The sequence below is a fragment of the Sminthopsis crassicaudata genome, chromosome 1 (genome assembly GCF_048593235.1).
Source record: "Sminthopsis crassicaudata isolate SCR6 chromosome 1, ASM4859323v1, whole genome shotgun sequence".
Taxonomy (NCBI): Eukaryota; Metazoa; Chordata; class Mammalia; order Dasyuromorphia; family Dasyuridae; genus Sminthopsis; species Sminthopsis crassicaudata.
The window spans coordinates 50,772,624-50,794,249 of NC_133617.1; the positions used below are offsets into that span (position 1 = coordinate 50,772,624).

The following is a 21,626-nucleotide window of genomic DNA, read 5'->3' on the forward strand; positions in this document are numbered from 1 at the left end:
ATATTTTGAAACTATATATTGTATCCTTGATAATACGCTCAGTGCTAAGAAAAGATCATCTCTAAGCGCCCTCCCACCTTTATGTTCTGCCATTCTGGGTTCTAGTTCTCATATTTTCTGTTCTAAAGGCCCTTCCAGCCCTGACATTCTGTGTTCTAAGGGCCTTCCAAGTTCATTATGTCTTCTAAGGTTTTAGAGAGAGCCTTGGGATATAAGTTTTAAAATATCAGAGCCAGAAAGGATTTAGAGAACATCTTGTACAATCCCCTCATTTTAAAGATATAAAATAGAGGCAATGCTTTGTCCAAACTGAATCAGTGGTAGAGCTGAGACTAAAACCCAGATTCTCTGCCACCCAATTCATGGATCTTTCTCTCCTGGTGCCTTCCATTTGTGTCTCTACAGGCTCAATTGCTCAATAGCTAGTTCCACAGTCCAGAGGGCAAAACCAAAATGATTCCCTGGATTCTCTCTAACCCTATGTGATTCTGAAGGCTGGTCCAGGTTCCCTGCAGCCACTTCTTCAGGACTCTGAAAATGAGAAGTTTGGAGTAGATGACTTGGGATCCTAATAATAGAATCATACATGCTGAGATGGAAAATAATTTAAAAGGCCATTTAGTCTAATCCCTCATTTTACAGATGGAGAAATTGAGACCCACAGAGATCAATGACCTGTCCAAGATCACTTGTGTAGTATGTGACAGTAACAGGATTTGATCTCAAGTCCCCTGAATCCAAAACTCAGGCTCTTTCCCAATTCTTTGGGGGTTGATTTCATACCATCCCTCTAATTCTACATAGACTCTTATATCATCCTGGGATTTGCTAGAATATCTGTCTGGGCCTCAGAACCCAATAGGATTTCTTTCTTTCTTTCTTTCTTTTTTTTCTTTTTCTTTTTTTCTGAGGCTGTGGTTAAGTGACTTGCCCAGGGTCACACAGCTAGGAAGTGTTAAGTGTCTGAAATCAGATTTGAACTTGGGTCCTCCTGAATTCAAGGCTGGTGCTCTATCCACTGTGCCACCTAGTTGCCCCCAACCCAATAGGATTTCAGAAAAAAAACAGCTGTCCTTCACTGAGTGTCACTTCCATTATTGGTACAAGTTTGAAAATCTGATCCTGACCCTGGTACTTCCAGCTTCCCCAGCCCAGATGATCTTTCAGGTTAGGGCTGGTTAGTACCTGCCAGCCCTGGGGGAGAAAAAAAGACAAATGTAGCATGCTATCATTATCTCCTAGTAATAATGGCTATTTCTAAAGTGCCTTATAATCATATAAGCCTCTGAGCATCTCTGAGAAAGAGACGGGGAAGGGCAAGTTGTATCCATTTTGAAAACTGGGAAAGTAAAATTCTTCTTAAAGTCAACTAGCAAGCATCTCTTAAGTACTTACAGCATGAAAGGAAGTGCACCAAATGCCAGGGGTACAAAGAGAGACAAAAGACAGTTCTTGCCCTCAGAAAATTTACATTGTAATGTGTGAGGTAACATGAAAATAATGGGAATGTAGACCAAGTAGATGGAAAATGACCTGAAGGAGGAAGTGATTTTCTGAAAGCTGCCCAGTTATAATGGTGGGATTACTTTTTTTAGTCCCAGTGCCCCCAAGGAGCCTGAGAGACTATTTAATCCATCCTCCAAGGGATCTCTGTGACAGCCTCTTCAAGAAATAGTCTGCTTTAAGCTCTCCAGTGTTAGGATGCTCCCATTCAATTAATCAACAATTAATAATTGTTATGCACGTACTCTATATCAATCCCTAAATATTTATTAGGCATTTATTATATGCTACACAAGTAGAGAGATAAAGAAAAGTTATTTTTTTATTAAAGTTTTTTCAACATTGATCCTTGCAAAACCTGTGTTCCAAATTTCCCCTTCTTCCCCCATCCCCTCCCTCAGATGGCAAGTAATCCAATATATGTTAAACATCTTAAAATATATGTTAAATCCAATATATGTATGCATAGTTACACAATTATCTTGCTGCACAAGAAAATCAGTTCAGAAAAGGAAAAAATGAGGGAAAAAAAACAAAATGAAAGCAAACAACAAAAAGAGTGAGAATGTTATATTATGATAAACACTCAGTTTCCACTGTCCTCTCTCTGGGTGTAGATGGCTCTCTTCATCATCATGAGATCATTGAAACTGGTCTCAATCATCTCGTTGTTGGAAAGAGCCATGTCCAACAGAACTGATCATGGTATAATCTTATTGTATCATGTACAATGATCTCCTGGTTCTGCTCATTTCACTCAGCATCAGTTCATGTCTCTCCAGACGTCTCTAAAATCATCCTGCTGATTGTTTCTTATAAAACAGTAATATTCCATAACATTCATATACATAACTTATTGATAAAGAGAAATTAAATAGTCCCTGCCTTCAAGGGGCTTACAGTCTCTCAGCAAAAATACCGTGTACATACATATTAATATAAAATACATAACAAAGAAAATAAAAAGTAATTTGATGGGGGAAGATACTAGCAACTGAGGGATTTGGAAAGATTTCCTATAGAAGATGGAGCTTTCAGTGAGCAATAAAGGAAATTGAAGATTTTAAAGGGCAGAGGTGAGGAGGGAGTGTATGGGAGCAGCATAGGCAAATGCAAAGAGGAGTTTGGAGATGGAGATTAATGGATGAGGAACCACAAGTGAGTCAGTCTGCCTGGACCAAATATTAAAGGGAATTTCTAGTTTCTATCAATTATAGAACATAAGTCTTAGAAGGTAAGCTCCAGAGGGATTTTTGAAAAGCTGCAAATGTCAGAAATGAGGATTTGTATGTATACCTAGAAGCAATAGACAGCCATTGAAATTTATTGAGAAAGGGCTACTTTAGGGCTGTACATGAACAGCTGTTTGGAGAATTCACATGGAGACTTGTAACAGGGAAACCAATAGAGAGACTGTTGCAGGAGTCCAGGAGAAAGGGGATGAGGGTCTAAAATAGGGTGATGGTCATGTGAATGGAGAAGAATATGGAACTGACAAGACAGCATCTGATTGGAGGAGGGGAGCAAGGAATTGAAGATTCTGAGGTTTTGAACTCAACTGCCTGGAAGGGTGTTGGCATTCTTGACCAAAATAGGGAAGTTCAGAAGAGGAGAGAGTTTGGTTTTGGACAAGACAGCCCATAACTTAGTGGGGCAGCTCAGCTCTGATTGTTAGTACCTTCTCTCCTATGAGGAAGTGATAGGTGTGGACTGAAGAATTCAGTAGAATTAAGCATAGAACAAAGGAAGTTTGAGCTAAGGCCCATCAAACATAGACCCTCAAAGCAGGGAGGGACCAAGCCTAATTTAGGGAACCAGTATTTATTTAAGTACCTACTAGATGTGCTAAAGTGTTGGAGTTACAAAGGACAAACCCCTCATCCCCACACCCACACCCAAAAACCCATTGTCTGCTTTTTAGGATCTCAAAATGGTATCTGGTAGAGACAGCATGCAAACTACTATGTATAAACTAGGTGTATACAGGATAGCATTGAGAAGGTAGGTTTAGCTGAGACTGGAGGGAATCCAGGGAAGGACAGGAAGAGAATTCTAGTCTTGGGAGACTTTGAAGATGGCCAAAACATATATGACATATATTAAATTGTTTACTGTCTGAGGGAGGGAGGGAGAAAATCGGAAACTCAAAATTTTATTTAAAAAAAATGTCAAAAGTCGTTGTTACATATAACTGGGAAAAAAAAATATTGTAAAATAAAAAAAAAAAAAAAGAAAGAAAGAAAATATCCAGTGTGAATAGATGAAGTCTCTTGTTCAAAGAACAGAAAAGAAGCTAGTGCTACTAGATCTAAGAGTCCGTAGAGAAAAGGAAGAAGGAAGACTGGGAAGATTATAGAAGGCTTTAAAAACTAGACAGAAGGGACAGTTAGGTGGTGCAATGGTTAGAGCACTAAGCCTAAAGTCAGGAGGACCTGAGTTCAAATCCAGCTTCAGATACTTACTAATTGTGTAACCCTAGGAGAAAGTCACTTAACCCCAACTGCCTTCTTGGAGATCACAGGCAGCCACTGGAGCTGGTTGAGCAGGAGGGTGTATGTGGTCAGACTTGAGGAAGATTAATTTGATTACTAAGCAAATGATGGACTGGAATAGAGGAATGGGAGCAGAGAGATTAGCAAACTATTGTTGGAATCCAGGTGTGAGATGATTAGGGCCAGAATGGTGGCACTATCAGGAGAGGCAGAGACATATGTGGAGAGATATCTTTTGAAAGTGGGATCAACAGGACTTTGCAACTGAGTAAGAGAGAGGAGATTTGAAGGTTAACAAAGAGTGACTAGAAGGATGGGGATATTCTTGACACCACTTAGGAAGAGGACTAGGCTTGGAGAGAAAGGTAAGGAGTTCAATTTAGGACAGGTTGAGTATAAGATGTCTAGGGAGCATCTAGTAAGAGATTACCAGGAAGAAGTTAGTGATGTGAGGACTGCAATATCAAGGATGTTAAGAAATGATAATTGAATCAATGAGAGCTAATAAAATCAGAGATGAAATGATACAAAGAGAGAACAAAAGATGGTCCTGGTCAGAGACTGGGGGACACCCATAGTTATCTGTGTGACCCAGGGGGAGATCCAACAAAGATAGAACTAGAGAGGATGTAATCCATAGCATGGAAGGCTGCAGATGGCTCCAGAAGGCTCAGAAAAGGCCATTGCATTTGGTAGTCTGCTCATTGGATGTTCAGTGCTGAGATCAAACTGCTCGGAGTTAAGGGAGGGACGGTGGAATGTAGAGTCTAGAATGTCAGAGCTGGGAGGGCCCTCCATCTAGGGCAGCTCTTCACTATGAAGGGCCAAAAGATGGGAAGTGGTTACATGGTTACATGTGGTTACATGGCAAGTACACGTCTGGTTGGGTGGAGGAGATCCCAGGACACTGATCTGCTGGTTTGTTGTAGGAGGGTGCTCATGTTCTCAGCCCCTTTCCATCCCCTTTTTATGGTTCCCATGTGAGCCCTCTCTCTCCCAAGTCATAAACACTCCCGCCGTTGAGAGGACAAAGTGAAACATGGACTTGACAAAGGTGTTTTCCAACTTCCTGTTTGGTTGCTCAAGATGGGTGGAAATTGAGTAAAAGAATCCTTTTGCATCACTCTGGCCTATGTTTGAGTCACAGCTTAGGACTTTCCTAGCCTCTGAAAATGAGAATGAAATCTGACTTTTAAGGAGTCATCCTTAAAGTCACAGAACACCAGAGCAGGAAAGGCCTTTACAAATCAGAATGTCAGAGCTGAGGGGGTCCTTAACCCAAAAATGTCAGAGCTGGTTGAGCCCTTGGGACAGATTGTCCTAAGAACAAAAAACTTCAGAGGTCAACTAATCTAGAGGTTCTTAATCTGGAGTTCATAATCAGCAAGGGGGTCTGGGGATAGATTTCAGGGGAAGTGTGTTAATTTGGATGGGAAAATATATCTTTACTTCTATATAACTGGTTTCCTCTGTAACCCTATGTGTTTTATGCATTTAAAAACATAAAAGGAGAGACTTCCTGATTTGCCCAACCTTCTATTTTACCCACAAGCCAAGGTAGGGCTCGATGTTCCTGCATCCCAATTTTGGGATTTTCCTTTCCACACTATACACCTGTGGTTGGTCAGGCAGGCAGGAAAACATTTTTTTATTCATCTACTATGTGCAAAGCACCTACTAAGTGCTAAATAAATGCTGGGAATACAAAAGACAGTTCCTGCCCTTAAGAAGTTCCCCTTTGATTGGGTGCAAAGTAGGATGTTATAAACAAAATGTAGACAGGATAAATCGGAACTAATCAACAGAGAGGAAGGCTTTAACACCCAACTAAAACCCAGGAGCTCATGGAAGCCCTCCCCCAGGAAGTAAGCAGGTAAGACAGCAGCCTGAGCTATTGATACTTCCCCTTTCAAACATTGTTTCCTGTAATTTACATCCCTATTTTATAGATGAGGAAACAGGCTTAGAGACTTTGTAAATATCTCATGTGCTGGGAAATTGTTGCATACATCCTGAAAGAGGCCGGTGAGCCTGGCCCCCCTCTTTCTTGCTCCCTGACCGTGTCTGAGGCAGCACGCATTCCCAGGGTGGCTCGTCCTGGACAGTGGGAGCCCCAGCTCCAGTAAGCTCTGATTTTGAGACTGGTCCCAGGAGAGGGAAGGACTGACGTGGGCCTTCGATGAGGAGGCACCTCTGAGTAAGATCAGGAGTTTGCTACCAACTGTGACCTTTCAAGGCCTGGGACTGCGGAAGATCTTGGGCTGGACAAGGCGATCCCCAGGGCCCCAGGCCAATGCTTGGGCCCTCTGTGTGGGAACACTCAGTTTGCTGCTGTGGGATACAGCCAGGAGGGGGAGTTGGAGGCTCTATCTGGAGCCAGGTTCCCATCCACCACCTTGCCTCCCTTCACTCAGTCGGGGAAGCCCCAGGGAGCTAAGCCGGTAAAAGGCCCAGGGGTGGATGTGCCGGGTCCTGAGTGCCACACAAAGCCCGGGGCCCAGGATCCACTGTTGCTCCACTGGGCCCCTTCCTTTTAGACCATTGCTGCTGCTGCTGCGTCCAGTTCTTGGTGACCCCTTTGGGGATACCGCAGGCTTTTGCCATTTCCTTCTCCAGCTCATTTTACTGAGGAGGAAACTGAGGCAAACAGGGTCACACCAGTAAGTAGTAAAGGTCTGAGTATAGATTTGAATTTAGGAAGATGAGACTTCTTGACTGGGGGGAGGGGGGAATTCTCTCCTGTCTACAATCTTAGGCTATTACCGTCATGCTTACTTACAGGTGGGACCCTGGTGCTTTGGGCAGGTCCCTAAGGCACCCACGAGTCCCTGTGTCCGCCCTCTAGTCCTCAGTGAAGGGGGCTGGGGTGTGATACCAGCACCGCTCGATGCAAGATTCTTCAGGCCCTGGGCGCCGAGGGTCGCAGGCCAGACTTGAGGGGCGGGGGCCCGCCCGGTGGCTCGGCCCCCTTTTGCACGTGGGCTGTGGGGCCCGCCCAGTCTTCCGCCCAGCCCGGGCCCGGCCCCGCCCAGCCCCGCCCCTCCCCACCCGGCTGGCCCGGGGGCGCGGCGAGAGCGCAGTGGCTGCCGCCCGCCGGCCCGCGCGCGCTCCTTTCGCGCGCGCTCCTCCCGCCCCCGCGGAGCTCCACGCGCCAGGCGGCCTGGCGCGCGCCGCCCGCTCCTCCGCCTCCGTCCCCGCCCCCGCCGCCCGCGCGTGGAGCAGCCCCCCCGGGCCGGGCCGGGGCATGGCTACGGCCACGGCTGCGGGCGCGCGGCTCCCTCGGCGGCTCCCGGGCCCCGCGGCGTGCTGAGCCCGCCTCCCGCCCTCTGTGCATGCCCCGGCGGCCTGGCCCGGGCCCGGGGGGCTCCCGCCGCGGCGGACAAAGGCCGGAGTATGTCGGACCCCAGCTACTGGACGGCCGCGCCAGCCCCGGGCCACCGGAGCCGCCTGGCCAAGGGCGCGCTGCTGCAGCGCTCCAAAAGGTACCGGACTAGGGAGGGAGCTGGGGAGGGGGCCGGGCGCCGCCTCGGAGCGGTCCGCCGGGATTGCCGACGCGGACCGGGGGAGGGGGCCGGGTGCGGGGCTTCCCCTCCCCCCCTCCGCCGGATTAAAGCGGGGTGGGAGGGAGCTGATTGCTGCCTGTGTCTCCCGTCAGCCCCCACCCCCACCCAGGCGTCTCAGAGCAGGGGTCTTCCTGATCCTCAGGGGTGCCCCGGAGCCGAGCGTCCATCCGCAGATTCCTAGGTGGGCGTGGAGCCAGCACGGCGTGGGCGAGGGAGGAGGTGGGGGGTGGGGGAGACAGCCTGGCACAGCTGGTGGTCAGGGCTCTGGGCATCTCTCGGACTTGTCTAGCTCCTTGATCCCACCAGGAGGTCACTTATCCGGGGCCTCAGTTTCCCCTCCTCACAAAGGGGCATAATATTAGCATCCCATCTCGGAGGGTATTGGGGTGGTAAAACAAGGTAAAGATAGGGAAGCATCCTCCACCTCAAAGCGCTAAGGAGACCCTAGCACCGTGGTGGGCGAGGAGAAAGCAGGAATAGATCTGGTGGTCTACACCCATGCCTCCTCCTCCCCCTTCCCAGTGATTCATCCCCTTCTCCAGCCCTGTGCCCTGCCCTCCCCCTTTTGGACAGCCTGGGGTTGCAGTGACTCCGCCAAGAAAGCATCTCCTGCTCTTTGGCAGCCAGGAATGGGGCATCTCAGGTGTCTCCAGGCCTGATTGTTGGAGCATTCCTTCCCTCTGGCCCCTTCCCTCTGGCCCCTTCCCTCCTGCCCCATCCCTATGTGGCCCCTGCTCCTTGGTAAGGAGTGGTGTGGGTGAATAAGGGGAACCCTAAGCCACAAAGCTGGAAAATGCCCTAGTCCTAGGTCCATGTAGGACTGTGTCCTGGAGCTGGAAAGGGTTTCAGCTGCTTATCCAGTTAAACGTCTTGTGTTACAGATGAGAAAACAGACCTCAGAGGCCTGACAGTAGGAGTAACAATCAACCCTAAGGAAGCCCTTGTCTCTTGGGGAGGAGGGGCAGAATCTTTCCTTGTGTCCACCTCTTCCTTGAGCCTCAGTTTCCTACTCTGCAAAGTGAGGTGGTCGAGATAGGAAGAGACAGCCTCTGAGTTCCTTACAACTCTAAATGCATGATCCAGTATTCTAACTTGTAGAGCCTCTCCGGGGCCTCTGCAAAGAGGCAGGTGCTTGTGGGTTTCATTATTTCTCTTTTTACAGAGGAGGAAACCGATTTCTGAAAGCTTAAGGGCTCGGCCATGGTCCCAGAGGCCCTAGACCCAGTCTGCTGACTGTGCCAACAGGATTTCCAGCCCGGCAGAGCTGGGAGGAACTCTAGAATATTTGGACCATTGGAATAAGGGTCTGAGGCATTTGTGAGGGAGAGCAGCCCTGGCTTGGGGTGGCAAGCACAGCTTAGGCCAAGAAAGGGGGGGGAGGCAGGGAGTGGTGCATAGAGTATGCTCCTAGGCCGTGGCTCACAGGAAACCACAACAGACTATCTCGTCAACCAGCAGGGCTGGATTCGAGCCTGTGCTTTGCTATAATATCAGAGCTTAGAGGGTCCTTAGAATAGAGGAGCCCACATAGAATGTCAGGGCTCAGAACAGAACTAGAACGTCAGATCTGTCAGGGAAGGAAAGAAGCAAGCATTTATTAAGTACCCACTATGTACCAGGCACTGTGCTAAGGCACTTCCCAATTATCTTATCTGAACCTCAGAATAACAACCCTAGGAGGTAGATGCTATTACTATCCCCATTTTACAGTTGAGGCAACTGAGGTAGACAGAGGTAAAGTGACTTGTCCAGGATTATGCAGCTAATAAGTGAGCCTGTATTTGAACTCAGTTTTCCTGACTCCAGAATATAGAGCCTTAGAATGTTGAATCTCTGTATTTTTCCGAACCTTGCTGGTACACATAATAGCCTTTTGGGCTTTGTTTTTTCCTTTGAGTTTTCCTGTGAGCTTTTATTTTATATATATGTATATTATATATGTGCATGTGTCTTCTCTGAATGTGTAGCCTGTAGGTTTCTGGGATAGAAGCATATCTAGACCATGGGTGGGAAATAGGGTGAAAAAATTTTTTTCAGGGATCTTTTTAGTCAGTCACCAAGCCTTCTGAGAGTCCTTGGGGTTGGATTCCAAGAAGTCCCTGCCCTCAGGAGGCTTATAGTTTTAAGAAAGTAAGGGTTCTTAACATGAGATCTATGAACATGATTTCAAAAAAAGGAAAAAGTTATAATATATTTTAATATAATAGGTTTTCTATATTGGAATTTCTGTATTCCAACGTGATTGCTAATTCTAAATGTTTTAATTATGCATTCAAAGACCTTGTTCTGGCAATTTCTTGGCAGACCCATAACACAAAGAGTTAAGGATCTCTGGTCCAAGAAGCAGGGGATGCCATTTTTAAAATGTTAGGACAAGGTAGTGTGAGCTGTGGACCACTGGGGAGGAAGGATAGGATTGGGGCTGGCTTCCTGGAGAAGGTATTAGAGCAGGGCCTTGAAAGATTATTCCCATGCTCCCATAGAAGGATGGGAAAGAGTACCTCCAAATCCAGGTCAAAGTAGAGCCACTTGAGGTGCTGGGGATTCAGAGACAAGACTTCTGGGAGGGAGCTCCCTAGGACAGATGTGGGTTTCAAGTCTAGATGTACCAACTCCTTGGAAGTGGCAGGTGCTTTGGCTTCAAAGCCAGAGGCCCTGGATTTGAATCCTGTTTCCTTTGCTTACTCCCTATTGTGCAAACTTACCATCTTGACCAAGGCCTTTCACCTCTGCCCTCAGTTTTCCTAAGATGTAAAGTGAGAGAAGACTTGACAATCTCTTAAGAGCCCTCCTTGCTTCAGTCTTTCAGGTTTCTTCCAGTTCTTTGAGAAGAGAGAGGTCACTGGGGAAAGCAGTGGCTTTCCTGGAAGAAATAGCTCCCTGGAAGAGATGGCCTTGAGCCAGATCTCAAAGGAGAGGGAGATTTTGGGGAGGAGGGAGTGTGTCTTAGGGGAAGAAGAGGTAGCAAGAGCCTCCCCTGTCCAGCTGACACCAGTCTATCCCTCAGAGTGAGATGCGATTTCCTCCCTCTCTCCTGGGCTTCTTCTACTGCGATCAGCCCTGTGATAACACCATCACATCCTTTGAAGGTGGGGCAGGAGGGCAGGGAGTGGGTTCTGGTTTTTTGCCAGGCAGATTTTCCGTTTGGTTTCACATGTGTAAACACACACACACACACACACACACACACACACACACACACACACACACACACATACATATGCCCCTGGGATTCAGCTGAGCATCAAGGGCAGTGCTTCCTCCCGATCTGACACAAGGCCATCAGTGGAGGGAGTGGCTTAGTCAAGCTTTCCAGAATGGTAGACTAAACTAGACCACACCGGAGAGATTGGGGGGATCCAGAGTTGAGAGGGCAGCTCAGGACTAGTCAGACATTCAGGGACAGGAAGTTTTGCTGAGATCTGAGTCAGACTCCTTATTAAGTATGCTTATAGCTACTCCCTAAGGAGAATGGAGTGCTTCAGCAGATAGATTGGATGAGTGGATAGATAGATAGATGGATGGATGGATGGATCTAGATAGAGAGAGAGATACCTCCAATCATTGGAGGTATCCAAGCAAGGGTGGATGGTCCCTTGCCAACGACATTATTAAGTAGGTTTCTTATTCAGATATAGGTTGAACCACATAGATGTCCCCAAAGGTTCCTACTCATTGTTTTCATGAGATCATAGATTCAGAACTGGGATGGATCTTTGAAGGCATCTAATGCAACCCTCTAATTTTACATCGAGAAAACTTTGAGGAAACAGACATTAAAAAAAATCATACATATAATAATTGGCAAAGCGAAGGGTTTGAGCTAAGGGTTTTCTTGCATTCTCTCCAGTGCCCCTTTTCTGTGTGTGCCAGGCCTTGTGCTACATGCTGAAGATTCAAAGAAAAGCAAGATAGTTCCTGACCTCAAAGAGCTTTCAGTCTAATGAGACAGCTATGTACTAGCAAGCTACAGACAGGACAGATTGGAGCTAATCAAAAGAGGGAGGGTACTAGAATTAAGGGTGAATCAGGAAATGCTTCTTATAGAAGAAGGTAGGAGGTGGAAATAAGGGGGAGAGCCAGAAAGAATGTCTGGAGACTAGTGTCTTTTTGTGGAATAGGCAGGAGGCCAATGACACTGGATCAAAAATACTGTTGGAGAGTTAAGTTATAGGAAGACTGGAAATGTAGGAGTAGGATAGGTTGAATATCAAGTAAGGCATTTTATATTTACTCCTGCAGACAATAGAAAGCCACTGGAATTTCTTGAGTACAGGTATGGTCTGGTCAGTTCTGTGCTTTAAGAAATTGCTTTATGATCTACTTTGATGGACTTGGCTCTTTTCAACAATTAAGCGATTCCAATGGTCTTATGATGGAGAAAGCCATCTTCATCCAGAGAGATGGGGACTGAATGTGGATCATAACATAATATTTTCACCTTTTTTGTTGTTTGCTTGCTTTTTTTTCTCATTTTTTTCTTTTTCATCTAATTTTTTTTCTTTTCTTTTTTTAATTAAAACTTTTTATTTACAAAGCATATGCATGGGTAGTTTTTTAGCATTGACACTTGCAAAACCTTCTGTTCCAAATTATCCCCTCCTTCCCCCCACCCCGTCCCCCAGATGGTAGATAGTCTAATACATGTTAAATATGTTAAAATATATGTTAAATCCAATATATGTATACATATTTATACAATTATCTTGCTGCACAAGAAAAATCGGATCAAGAAAGAAAAAGAAATAGTGGGAAAGAAAACAAAATGCAAGCTAAAATCAACAGAAAGAGAGAGAATGCTATGTTGTGGACCGCACTCAGCTCCCACGGTCCTCTCTTTGGGTGTAGATGGCTCTCTTCCTCACTGAACAAGTGGAATTGGTTTGAATCATCTCATTATGGAAGAGAGCTATGTCCATCAGAATTTGATCTGATTTTTATTGTGCAGCATCATAAATGTGGAAATATGTTTGGAAGAATTACATATATTTCATCCATATTGGATTATTTGCTGCGGAAAGGGAAGAAAGAAAACTTGGAACAAGGGTAAATGTTGAAAAACTATCTTTACATGTATTTTGAAAATAAAAAACTATTTCTAAAAAAAAGAGATTGAAATATAATTTAAACTTTGAAAAAAAAAAAAAAGGAAAATCACTTTAGTGGCTAAATGGAGGCTGGACTGGAGTGGGGAGTGGGGAGAGGCTTACAGCAGACAGACCCATGGCAGGCTCTGGCAGTAATGCAGGTGTGAGATGATGAGGGATAACAGTGTTGGAGGAGAGAAGATTCTGCAAAGGTGATACTGACAGGCCTTGACAACAGCTTGGACGTGGAGGTGAGAGGTAGTGGGGAGTCCAGGAGTTTCCTCAGTTGGGAGCTTGAGAGCCTGGGAAAATGGTGTTCTTCTATACTTAATAAGGGAAGTTTACCAAGACCAGCAGGCAGGTGAGGCATCTCTAGGGTAGAGATGATAAGGTCAGTATTAACATGTTAAGGACAGTCACAGAAAAGAGGGTATCTTCAGGGCCGGCTTAATTAGTTATCTTGTTTTACAGTCAAGGGAACCGAGGCTATTAAGGAATGCCCATCTGGGACTAACATCCAGGACCCTCAGCTCTAAGTCTGTGGCTGATTTTTACCATTACACTTGACTTTCAGCAGTGTATTCATGCAGTAAACATTTGATGGCGTAGTGGAGGAAGCCCTGGGCCTGGAGTCAGAAATATTCAGGTTCAAAACTAGCTTCAGATATGTACTGGTTTTGTGACTCTGAGCAGCTGTGCCTCAGTTTCCTTACCTGTAAAATGGAGATTGGCCATATCTACATTGAAGAATTGTAGTGAATATGAAAGAGATATTTATAAGTATGGTACCTAACACCTAGTAGGCTCTTAATAAATGTTTATTAACCTCCCTTTCTTCCTCCCCTTGCAGAAACCAATGCAGGGGAGGAGCATAGAATTTGTTCTGTAAGGGGCCTGTTGGCCTGACGGGTAAGAATCTGACTTGGAAATAGGAAGACCTGTGGGGCAAACCCTGAGATCTTGGCAAATCTCTCAGCCTTCCTGAGTCCTTTCAATTGTAAAACCAGCATAAACACTAGCTTTCCCCCTTCTAGGGCTGTTGTGTGGGTCCCCAGGAGATAAGGTCTGTTGAGTGCTGCCTTGTAAACCTGATTGGATTTTACTAAGAGAAACCATAATAATTTTTATTATTAAGCAAATATTCATGAAGTGGCTATCCTCAGCAGAGAATTAGGAAAGACAAAGGGCCTTGCCCTTGTGGAGTTCACTGTGAGGAGAGTCTCTGGATCTTATTTTTCTCACCTGTAAATTGAGGGATCCATGTACCAATGTACCTCACAGGGTTGCTGTGGAACCTGTTTTTAGTAGCAATAGTAATTGTTCAAATATACTAGTGGAAGTCCCCTTTCCTGATTCAGAGCTTGGGTTTTCTCTTTACATAATGAATGCTGAGAAACATCAACATTTCTGACTCCATTTCTCTGCCTGTAAAGTCCACTCGACTTCCTTCCACAGGCTTAAATTAGAATGCATTAGAGAGGACCCCCCCCCCCCCGTCCCCCTGCACTGTAGAAATAGGAAGTGCTAACAGGCCTCATCCAGCTTGGGTTGTGAAGGCTTCCTATTGTGCTCTCCTCCATCTCCATGTACATATATATCATGTTTTAAAGATGTGTACGTGTGTTTCAGAAGGCACCCACTCTGGGAGCTGTGGGGAGCGTTGGCGGCTCTGTGGGCAAAGCTTGACTTGTTAGGGTGTCAGGAGCTGTTCTTCGGGTGGCTGCGTGGGGGTGGGGGGTGGAGGGTGGAGGCGGCTCCCTTATTCCTTCTGTTCATCCTCATTAGGTGGGAATGGAGAGGGCTCAGCACAGAAGGCTGAGGGGGCCTGTCCTGGGGCTGCTCCCAAAGCATCCTGCTGGGACCTGACCAGGCCAGGCCAAGGCCAGCACTTGGGAGAGGGGAGGACAGAGTCTAGTACCCTCCACAAGCCATAGTTTGCTTGGGAAGACAAGAAGGGAGAACAAGAAAGGGCTCTCTGGGATCAAGGGGGAGGATATGAGGTTCATAAAGGGAGATGGAGGGACAAGGAAGAGAGAGACATGGATGGAGACAGTAGGAGGCAGGAGGAGAGAGAGAGAGAGAGAGAGAGAGAGAGAAGAGAGAGAAGAGAGAAGAGAGAGAGAGAGAGAGAGAGAGAGAGAGAGAGAGAGAGAGAGAGAGAGAGAAAGAAAGAGAGAAAGAGAGAAAGAGAGAGAGAAAGAGAGAGAGAGAGGGAAGAAAGAGAGAGAGAAAGAGAGAGAGAAAGAAAGAGAGAGAAAGAGAAAAAGAGAGAAAGAGAGAGACAGAGAGAGACAGAGAGAGAGAGAGAGAGAGAGAGAGAGAGAGAGAGAGAGAGAGAGAGAGAGAGAGGGAGAGAGAGAGAGAGAGAGAGAGACAGAGACAGAGACAGAGACAGAGAGACAGAGACAGAGGACAGAGACAGACAGGCGAAGAGAGGAAATGTACCAGTATCTTGTGGGCAGAGGGCAGTTAGGGAGGATCTCCTTGAGGGCAGGGGGCCTAAGCCAGGCCACAGAAGAGACAGTCTAGGTGTGAGGGGGGTGCCCAGAGGCATCCATAGTGTGCCAGAGAAGGCAGACTCCATTCCACCAGGCAGCAGAATTCTGGGAGGCCATCCAAATCAGGGCCCCCAACTATACTCTAAGGGCCTCTGACGGACAAAACGAATAGAACACAAAGTGTGGGGACTTAATGGAAAGAGTGGTGGGCTTGGGATCAGGTAGGTCTGATTTACAATGGTTGTTCAGATATTCTGGACAAGTAATTTAAGACTGTTAGTTTACTCTTCTGTGAAATGGGAATAGTAGCACTCACATCACAGGGCTATTACAAAGATCAAATAAAATGTTTGTTGAACACTGCAAACTTTAATGTATAAATGTGAAACGTAGAACATACATTGTCTGGAAGGGCCCTTAGAATATGGAATGTCAGAGCAGAACAGAGGATGTTAGTAAAGCAAGGGAGTCCCTGAGAACCTTCGGGACAGTGACTCTTTTGGCTTTTTGTAATTGTGCCCGGCCTATTGGAGCACTGGAAAGAAGCCTTGTTCGCTGGCCAGCATAAGGCCAGACATTGAAAAGAAAGAAAGTACAGAGAAGGGAAGGCTGCATGGTGAAGGATATTGGAGTTTATGCCATTGTCCATCATTTCTTTTTTTTGTTTGTTTGTTTGTTTTGTTTTGAGGCTGGGGTTAAGTGACTTGCCCAGGGTCACACAGCTAGGAAGTGTTAAGTGTCTCAGACCAGATTTAAACTCGGGTCCTCCTGAATTCAAGGCTGGTGCTCCATCCACTGCACCACCTAGCTGCCTCCATTGACCATCATTTCAAAGAAAGAAGCCGTTGAAGCTGGAAAACGGACCGTGTGCATGGGAGAGCAGGGGGAGGGGGCTCCACCTTCTTGTGTTTGAGGGGTTTCCTATGGTTTTACCCAGTTCTGCTGGGGCCGAGGCAGCAGAGACAAGAACTGCTGTGGGCAGCCAGGGTTAGACAAGAGGTAGGGGAGAAGCCCCCAACTGTGAGGTGTCCCCAGTGGAATGATGGGCTTCCTCTCAGCCCTTGGGCCTTTGATGCTGTCCTGTGCATGTGGATGATTAGAACTAGGAGGGATCTTGATACCTGAGGGCCAAAGGAGAGAATTGGAGGTGGCCCTAGGAGACAGGGATGTGGGGTCTTCCCAGGTTCACTTCCAGGAGAGGAGAGACCTTTCCTGCCCACTGATGTTTTCCTGGTTTCCTCCCTTGCAGCTGCCGCAGTGGCAACAGAAAAAGCCTGGTGGTGGGGACACCCTCACCCACCCTCTCCCGACCTCTGTCCCCGCTCTCTGTGCCCACAGGTGAGTGTGAGATGGAGGACGTCAGACACCCTGCCCATCCCCTCCCCGGCTCTCCTCCTGCCCTCGCCCTCATCTTGGGGGATGAGCACAAGGCCCTCGACCTAGACATCACATCTGGGGGGAAACATAAGGAGGGATTGGTGTCAGAGTTCTGTGACTCATTTTCTTTCCCTGCTCTGACCCCCTCCTCCCCCATAGCTGGTAGCAGCCCCTTGGACAGTCCCCGGAACTTCTCAGCCAGCACTACCGTGAATTTCCCCTTCGCACGCAGGTAAGTTTCCCTAATCTGGTGATGTCCAGCAGCGGGTGGGACCAAAGTTCCATCTTTGGGAAGGAGGGGGCTTCCTTCATACTTGGGGGATCCTAGATCTAGAGCTGAGAGGGCCATCTGGTCCCAACGTATCCCATTTTATAGAACAGAAAACTGAGCCCCGGAGGTAAAAATGGCTTGTCCCAGGTCTCAAAGCCTCCCTCCCGCCTCCCAGCCTAGAGCTTTTCTCAGAATACTTCCTTCTTGCTCCTCCCCGAGAGCCCCTGGCTTCACCCCAGAGGGGGTGACCCCAACCTGAAGTCCAATAACTGAGAGGCTGCCGGTCTCCGTGCCCCAGTCCTTAAATCCGGCCTTTCTTCCTATGTTCTCCCCGCCCCCTCCGCCCTCCCTGGCCCTGGTTCTGCTCCCCTCCCCACTGTCCTTCCCCTTTCCTGGCAGATAAACTGCCAATCTTCATGCAGCCATGGGCCCCGGACTGACAGGTAATTTCTTCCAGGAATTTGGCACAGAGTGCTTCCTTTGGTGGAGTGGGGGATGGGATAGCACACACACACAGAGGAATGGCTGAGGACAGGAGGTGGGGGTGGGGTGCTGTGAGAGTCACATTTCAAGCATGAAGGGAGTCAGCTGACCCTCCCCCCTGAGATCTGAGAGCCGCTTCCAGAACCCCAGGATGTAAGATGCCCCCTTCTGTCCCCACTTTCCCCCAAGAAATCCCCCAGGGAAACTCTTTCATGAGTGGGTCAGAAGTGTTCTTACCTCCTAGCACCTCTGATAGGCTTCTGAGGGCTGATCCTGGGCCATGGCAAATCCCGGGCCAGAGATGATCCTGGGCCAGGGCTGATCCCGGGCTAGGGCTGATCTAGGCCAGGGCAGATCCCGGGCCAGAGATGATCCTGGGCCAGGGCAGATCCCAGACTAGAGCAGATCCTGGGCTAGGGCTGATCTAGGCCAGGGCTGATTCTGGGCCAGAGATGATCCTGGGCTAGGGCAGATCCTGGGCCAGGGCAGATCCCAGACTAGAGCAGATCCTGGGCTAGGGCTGATCTAGGCCAGGGCTGATTCTGGGCCAGAGATGATCCTGAGCCAGGGCAGATCCTGGGCCAGGGCAGATCCCAGACTAGAGCAGATCCTGGGCTAGGGCTGATTCTGGGCCAGAGATGATCCTGGGCTAAGGCTGATCTAGGCCAGGGCAGATCCTGGGCCAGCGTGGGTGGGGATGCAAGGGGGAGGTGGGTTCAGCTCTAGGCTGGGCCCTTTTCAGAGGGGCTGGGGGACAGGAATTCCTGGCCCTGGCTGCCGTGTGGGCTAGCTGGGGAGGTAGGACCTGCCGCCAGCCAGAAGCAGTCACACTGCCAAGGGAGACAGACTGGATGCATTTGGTCTTGGCAGCAAGTCCCGCAAACTCCAGGAAAAAGAGAGAGCATGGTAGGCAGCAGCAGTCAGGACAGGCTTCCAGGAGGAGGTGGACTGCCTGCCACCTGCTCCCACAGTGTTTGAGGATCTCCTCCAGTTGGGATTAGCCTTGTAGCTGGGATGGTCCCATTCGGTCCTTGCTAGCTTTTCCCCTCACTTGGCTCCCTCCCCATTTTTTCTTCCTTTTTTCCTTTGCCTGTTCCTCTGACTCTCTGGGAGTCTGTGGTAGAGCTTATGGGCCTCGCAGATCAGCCCAGCCCATAAGAGTACAGGGATGTGACTGTATTTTTAAACATTAGATTCGGGGAAGACCCAGGACCGGGCGGCTGGATGGAACCTTAACTTGCCACTAGCCTGACCCAGATGTACACAATCCCCCGCTTCTGCAGCCCCCCCCCCCCAGTCATGGCTCAGGTGCTACCAGGGATGGAGAGCTCACCCCTTCCCGAGGCGCCAGGTGTAGTTTGGGAGAGTCTTCACTGTTAAGAGGGTTTTCTTTATCCTGATTGGGAGGGAGCTGAAATCCACCTCTCTGGCATCTATTGCTCCCCCTTCTGCCCTCTGGGACCACAAAGAAGCAGCTCGGCCAGCCTCCAAGACACTTTGCTGTCGTTTTTCCTCCCCACCTCCACCAAAGCCTTCTCATTTTTCCTCCTTGTTTCCTCCAGCTGACCCTCCTGGGGTTGGGTTCCAGGCTCCTCATTATCCATCCCAACTCCCTAACTCCATCATGACTCAATGTGTCCAAGCAGAACCCGGATGACCAGTTGTCCAGGATTTTATAAAGGGGATTTCTGTTCAGGCATGGGTTGAATAAGAAGCCCGCTGAGATCTCGTGGGCCTCAGTTCCCTGAGTGGGCACAGAGCCCTCAGTGGGGTCTGAATGCAGCCTTCCTCCACCATCACTCCCTAGTCCAGCTACCAACTGACCACAGCTTGTTTCTTCTTCCAGGGCTGATGGCCGGAGATGGTCACTGGCTTCCCTCCCCTCCTCTGGCTATGGGACCAATACGCCCAGCTCGACTGTTTCGGTAAGGCTCTCCCTGACTGGAGGGAACCCCAACCCCTGGTCCCTTCTCCAGAGATGAGCTGTTTCCCGTGGACTTTATCAAGCTCCTCAAACATTACCCTGACGGGGATCTTAGCTGGCCCCTCACAGCCAGTGAGGCTGAGGCAAGTAGGGCAGGGATTATCCATCCCATTTGACAGGTAGAGACCAGAGACTCAGAGAATGGAAACCTCTTAGCCAGAACCACGCAGCAGATAAGTGGCAGGGCCAGAAATGGTTCTCACGTGTCTCCTCTGCCTCGCAGTCAGTCTCCCATCCCATCAGGGAGCAGGCAGGCCTGCGGCTCTTACCCCCATTTGATGGATGAGGGCATATGTTAATTAAATGATCTGTCAGTCATTTGCCTAGGGCAGTTAAAGACCCAACTTCAACAATTATTAAGCACCTCCTGTACAGTAAGGGGGATATGAAACTAGGGGTTTCCATTCTACTGAGGAACATACACAGACAGCCAGAACCCAGACCCTGCCTTCATTGGGCTGCAATCTATTAGGGGAGGGTCTTCTAAGGAAGTGATTTGCTGAATGGGTTAGTGACAGCATGGGGCCTTGAAAGGAAGTTTTCCCCTCCCCCCCACCACTGTTCCATTGCCAGTGGCAGCCCAAGGTGTGTCCTTCACCCTGTCATGGCTGACATGGCTGACAGCCTCATGGTTGAGCTCCCAGCCCTAGGGGACCAAGGGCAGGTGAGCCTGAGACCCACAGCTTTTCTCTCTCCTCCTGCTCAAGTCCTCCTCATCCTCCCGAGAACGGCTGCACCAGCTGCCATACCAGCCAACACCAGATGAGCTCCACTTTCTTTCCAAGCACTTCCGCAGCTCGGAGAGCATCGTGGACGAGGATGGGGGCCGCCGCTCGCCCTGCATGCGTCCTCGCTCCCGCAGCCTCAGGTAGTGGGTCCTGAGCTCCCCCAGCCCTCTCCAAGAGGTCCTGTGGGTCAGTGAAATTTCCTTGGAGCCCTCGTCCTGTGGTAGATGTGGGTGGGGAGGAGCGTTGGTGGGTGGCAGTGGTCTCCAGCCCAGCCCCTCGTGGCCTGACCTCATTTAAATCAGATTGGAACTGGTCTTTTTTCCCCTCTTGCAGCCCCGGGCGAACCACAGGAGCTTTTGACAGTGACATTGTCATGATGAATCATGTCTACAAGGAACGATTCCCCAAGGTTAGACTCCCCAGGGGGAGAGGGCCGCTCGCCAGCAGAATCCTGGGTGGCAGTGGGGGAGGTGCGCGGGAGATGCTCTGCTTGGCCCTGAGGGCAGAATGGGGAACAGTGTGTGGGGGAGGTAGAGCAGAGGTTGCAGCTTGATAATATGGGAAAACTTCCTAATAATTGTAATCATCCCCAAGTGGAACCGGCGACTTTAAAAGGCAGCGAACTTCCTGCTGAAGGTCTCTGAGGAGAGACTGGGATGTTAGTCAGGAAGGTGCCCGATTAGGAATGAGGAGGGTGACGAGTCCTTCACAGACGCTTGTACTTGTGATGTCTGTGGTTGATGGAACATCCCCTTCCTAGCCGGGGTCACGGGGGAAGCCGGAGCTGCAGGTAGTTGTGACAGTGCTCAGGGATTCACATGCAGGGTTACCCTGGGAGCTGGGAGGCCACCTTTCCCCCAGAAGGCGAGCCTGTGATCTCCATGGGAGTTGGGGATGGGAAGAGAGAGGCCCTAGAGCGGGGAGCCAGGGGGAACTAACAGGCTACAAGGTTTGGGAATGGAAATTGGAATGGAAGCAACCCCTCAATATCAGCATCCTGGGCCAGAGCCCCAGTTGTCTCACATTGGTTATGGCTCTGCGAGAGTCAGTCTCTGTCTTAATGGTCTGGAGGAGACGGAACCATTGTGATCCTTTTCTGTGATTGCTACAGGAATTCAAGGATCCAGTTCTCTACCACTGTGCAATCACTCTCCATAGTGGGGTTTCTTTACTTTTTTTTTTTTTAATGTCAAAGATTTCATGTCAGAATCGGGTTTATAAAGCCATAAAATAAAATACATAGGATTACAAAGGAAATGAATTCTTTTGAAATCCAGTTATCAAAATATTAAAAAAAAAAAACAATTCCTCTTCCCTTTGGGAGTCCATGGGCCCTGGGTTAAGAAACCCTACTTCATATGTATTATCGCCATTGTTCCTCACAATGAATGCCCTTGTGGAGTAGGAAGTATAGGAGTTGATACTCTCATTTTAGGGAACGTGAAAGACACTCCATTTGATGCACATTTATTATATATTGTGTATTATATGTTCTCAGCACAGAGGGCAGTACAAAATTATAACATACACATATATAATATAATACAAAAATAATAATATAGTGAATAAGAGTCTCTTCTTTCAGGGGACTTCCCTGTGGAAGAGAAGAGGCTAACATACACATGAGGAAAAGGTTACGC

General features: G+C 48.4%; 1 protein-coding gene across 6 annotated transcripts in view; it reads left to right on the top strand.

The window, feature by feature from the left end:
- Positions 1–21,626, top strand: part of MAST3 (microtubule associated serine/threonine kinase 3) — an 89,446-nt gene that overhangs the window by 26,264 nt on the left and 41,556 nt on the right. For 4 of the 6 annotated variants that reach the window (XR_012488199.1, XM_074302457.1, XM_074302434.1 and 1 more), the window contains exons 3-7: positions 16,393–16,481; positions 16,680–16,752; positions 19,121–19,199; positions 19,966–20,126; positions 20,320–20,395. Coding sequence is in view for 5 of the 6 variants with exons in the window: in XM_074302457.1 (XP_074158558.1) it covers positions 16,393–16,481; positions 16,680–16,752; positions 19,121–19,199; positions 19,966–20,126; positions 20,320–20,395 (478 nt within the window). In the remaining variant the exon portion in view is untranslated. Of the gene's footprint in view, positions 1–7,201; positions 7,478–16,392; positions 16,482–16,679; positions 16,753–19,120; positions 19,200–19,965; positions 20,127–20,319; positions 20,396–21,626 lie in introns of those variants that run through there. The other 2 variants (XM_074302452.1, XM_074302460.1) reach the window with 2 other exon arrangements.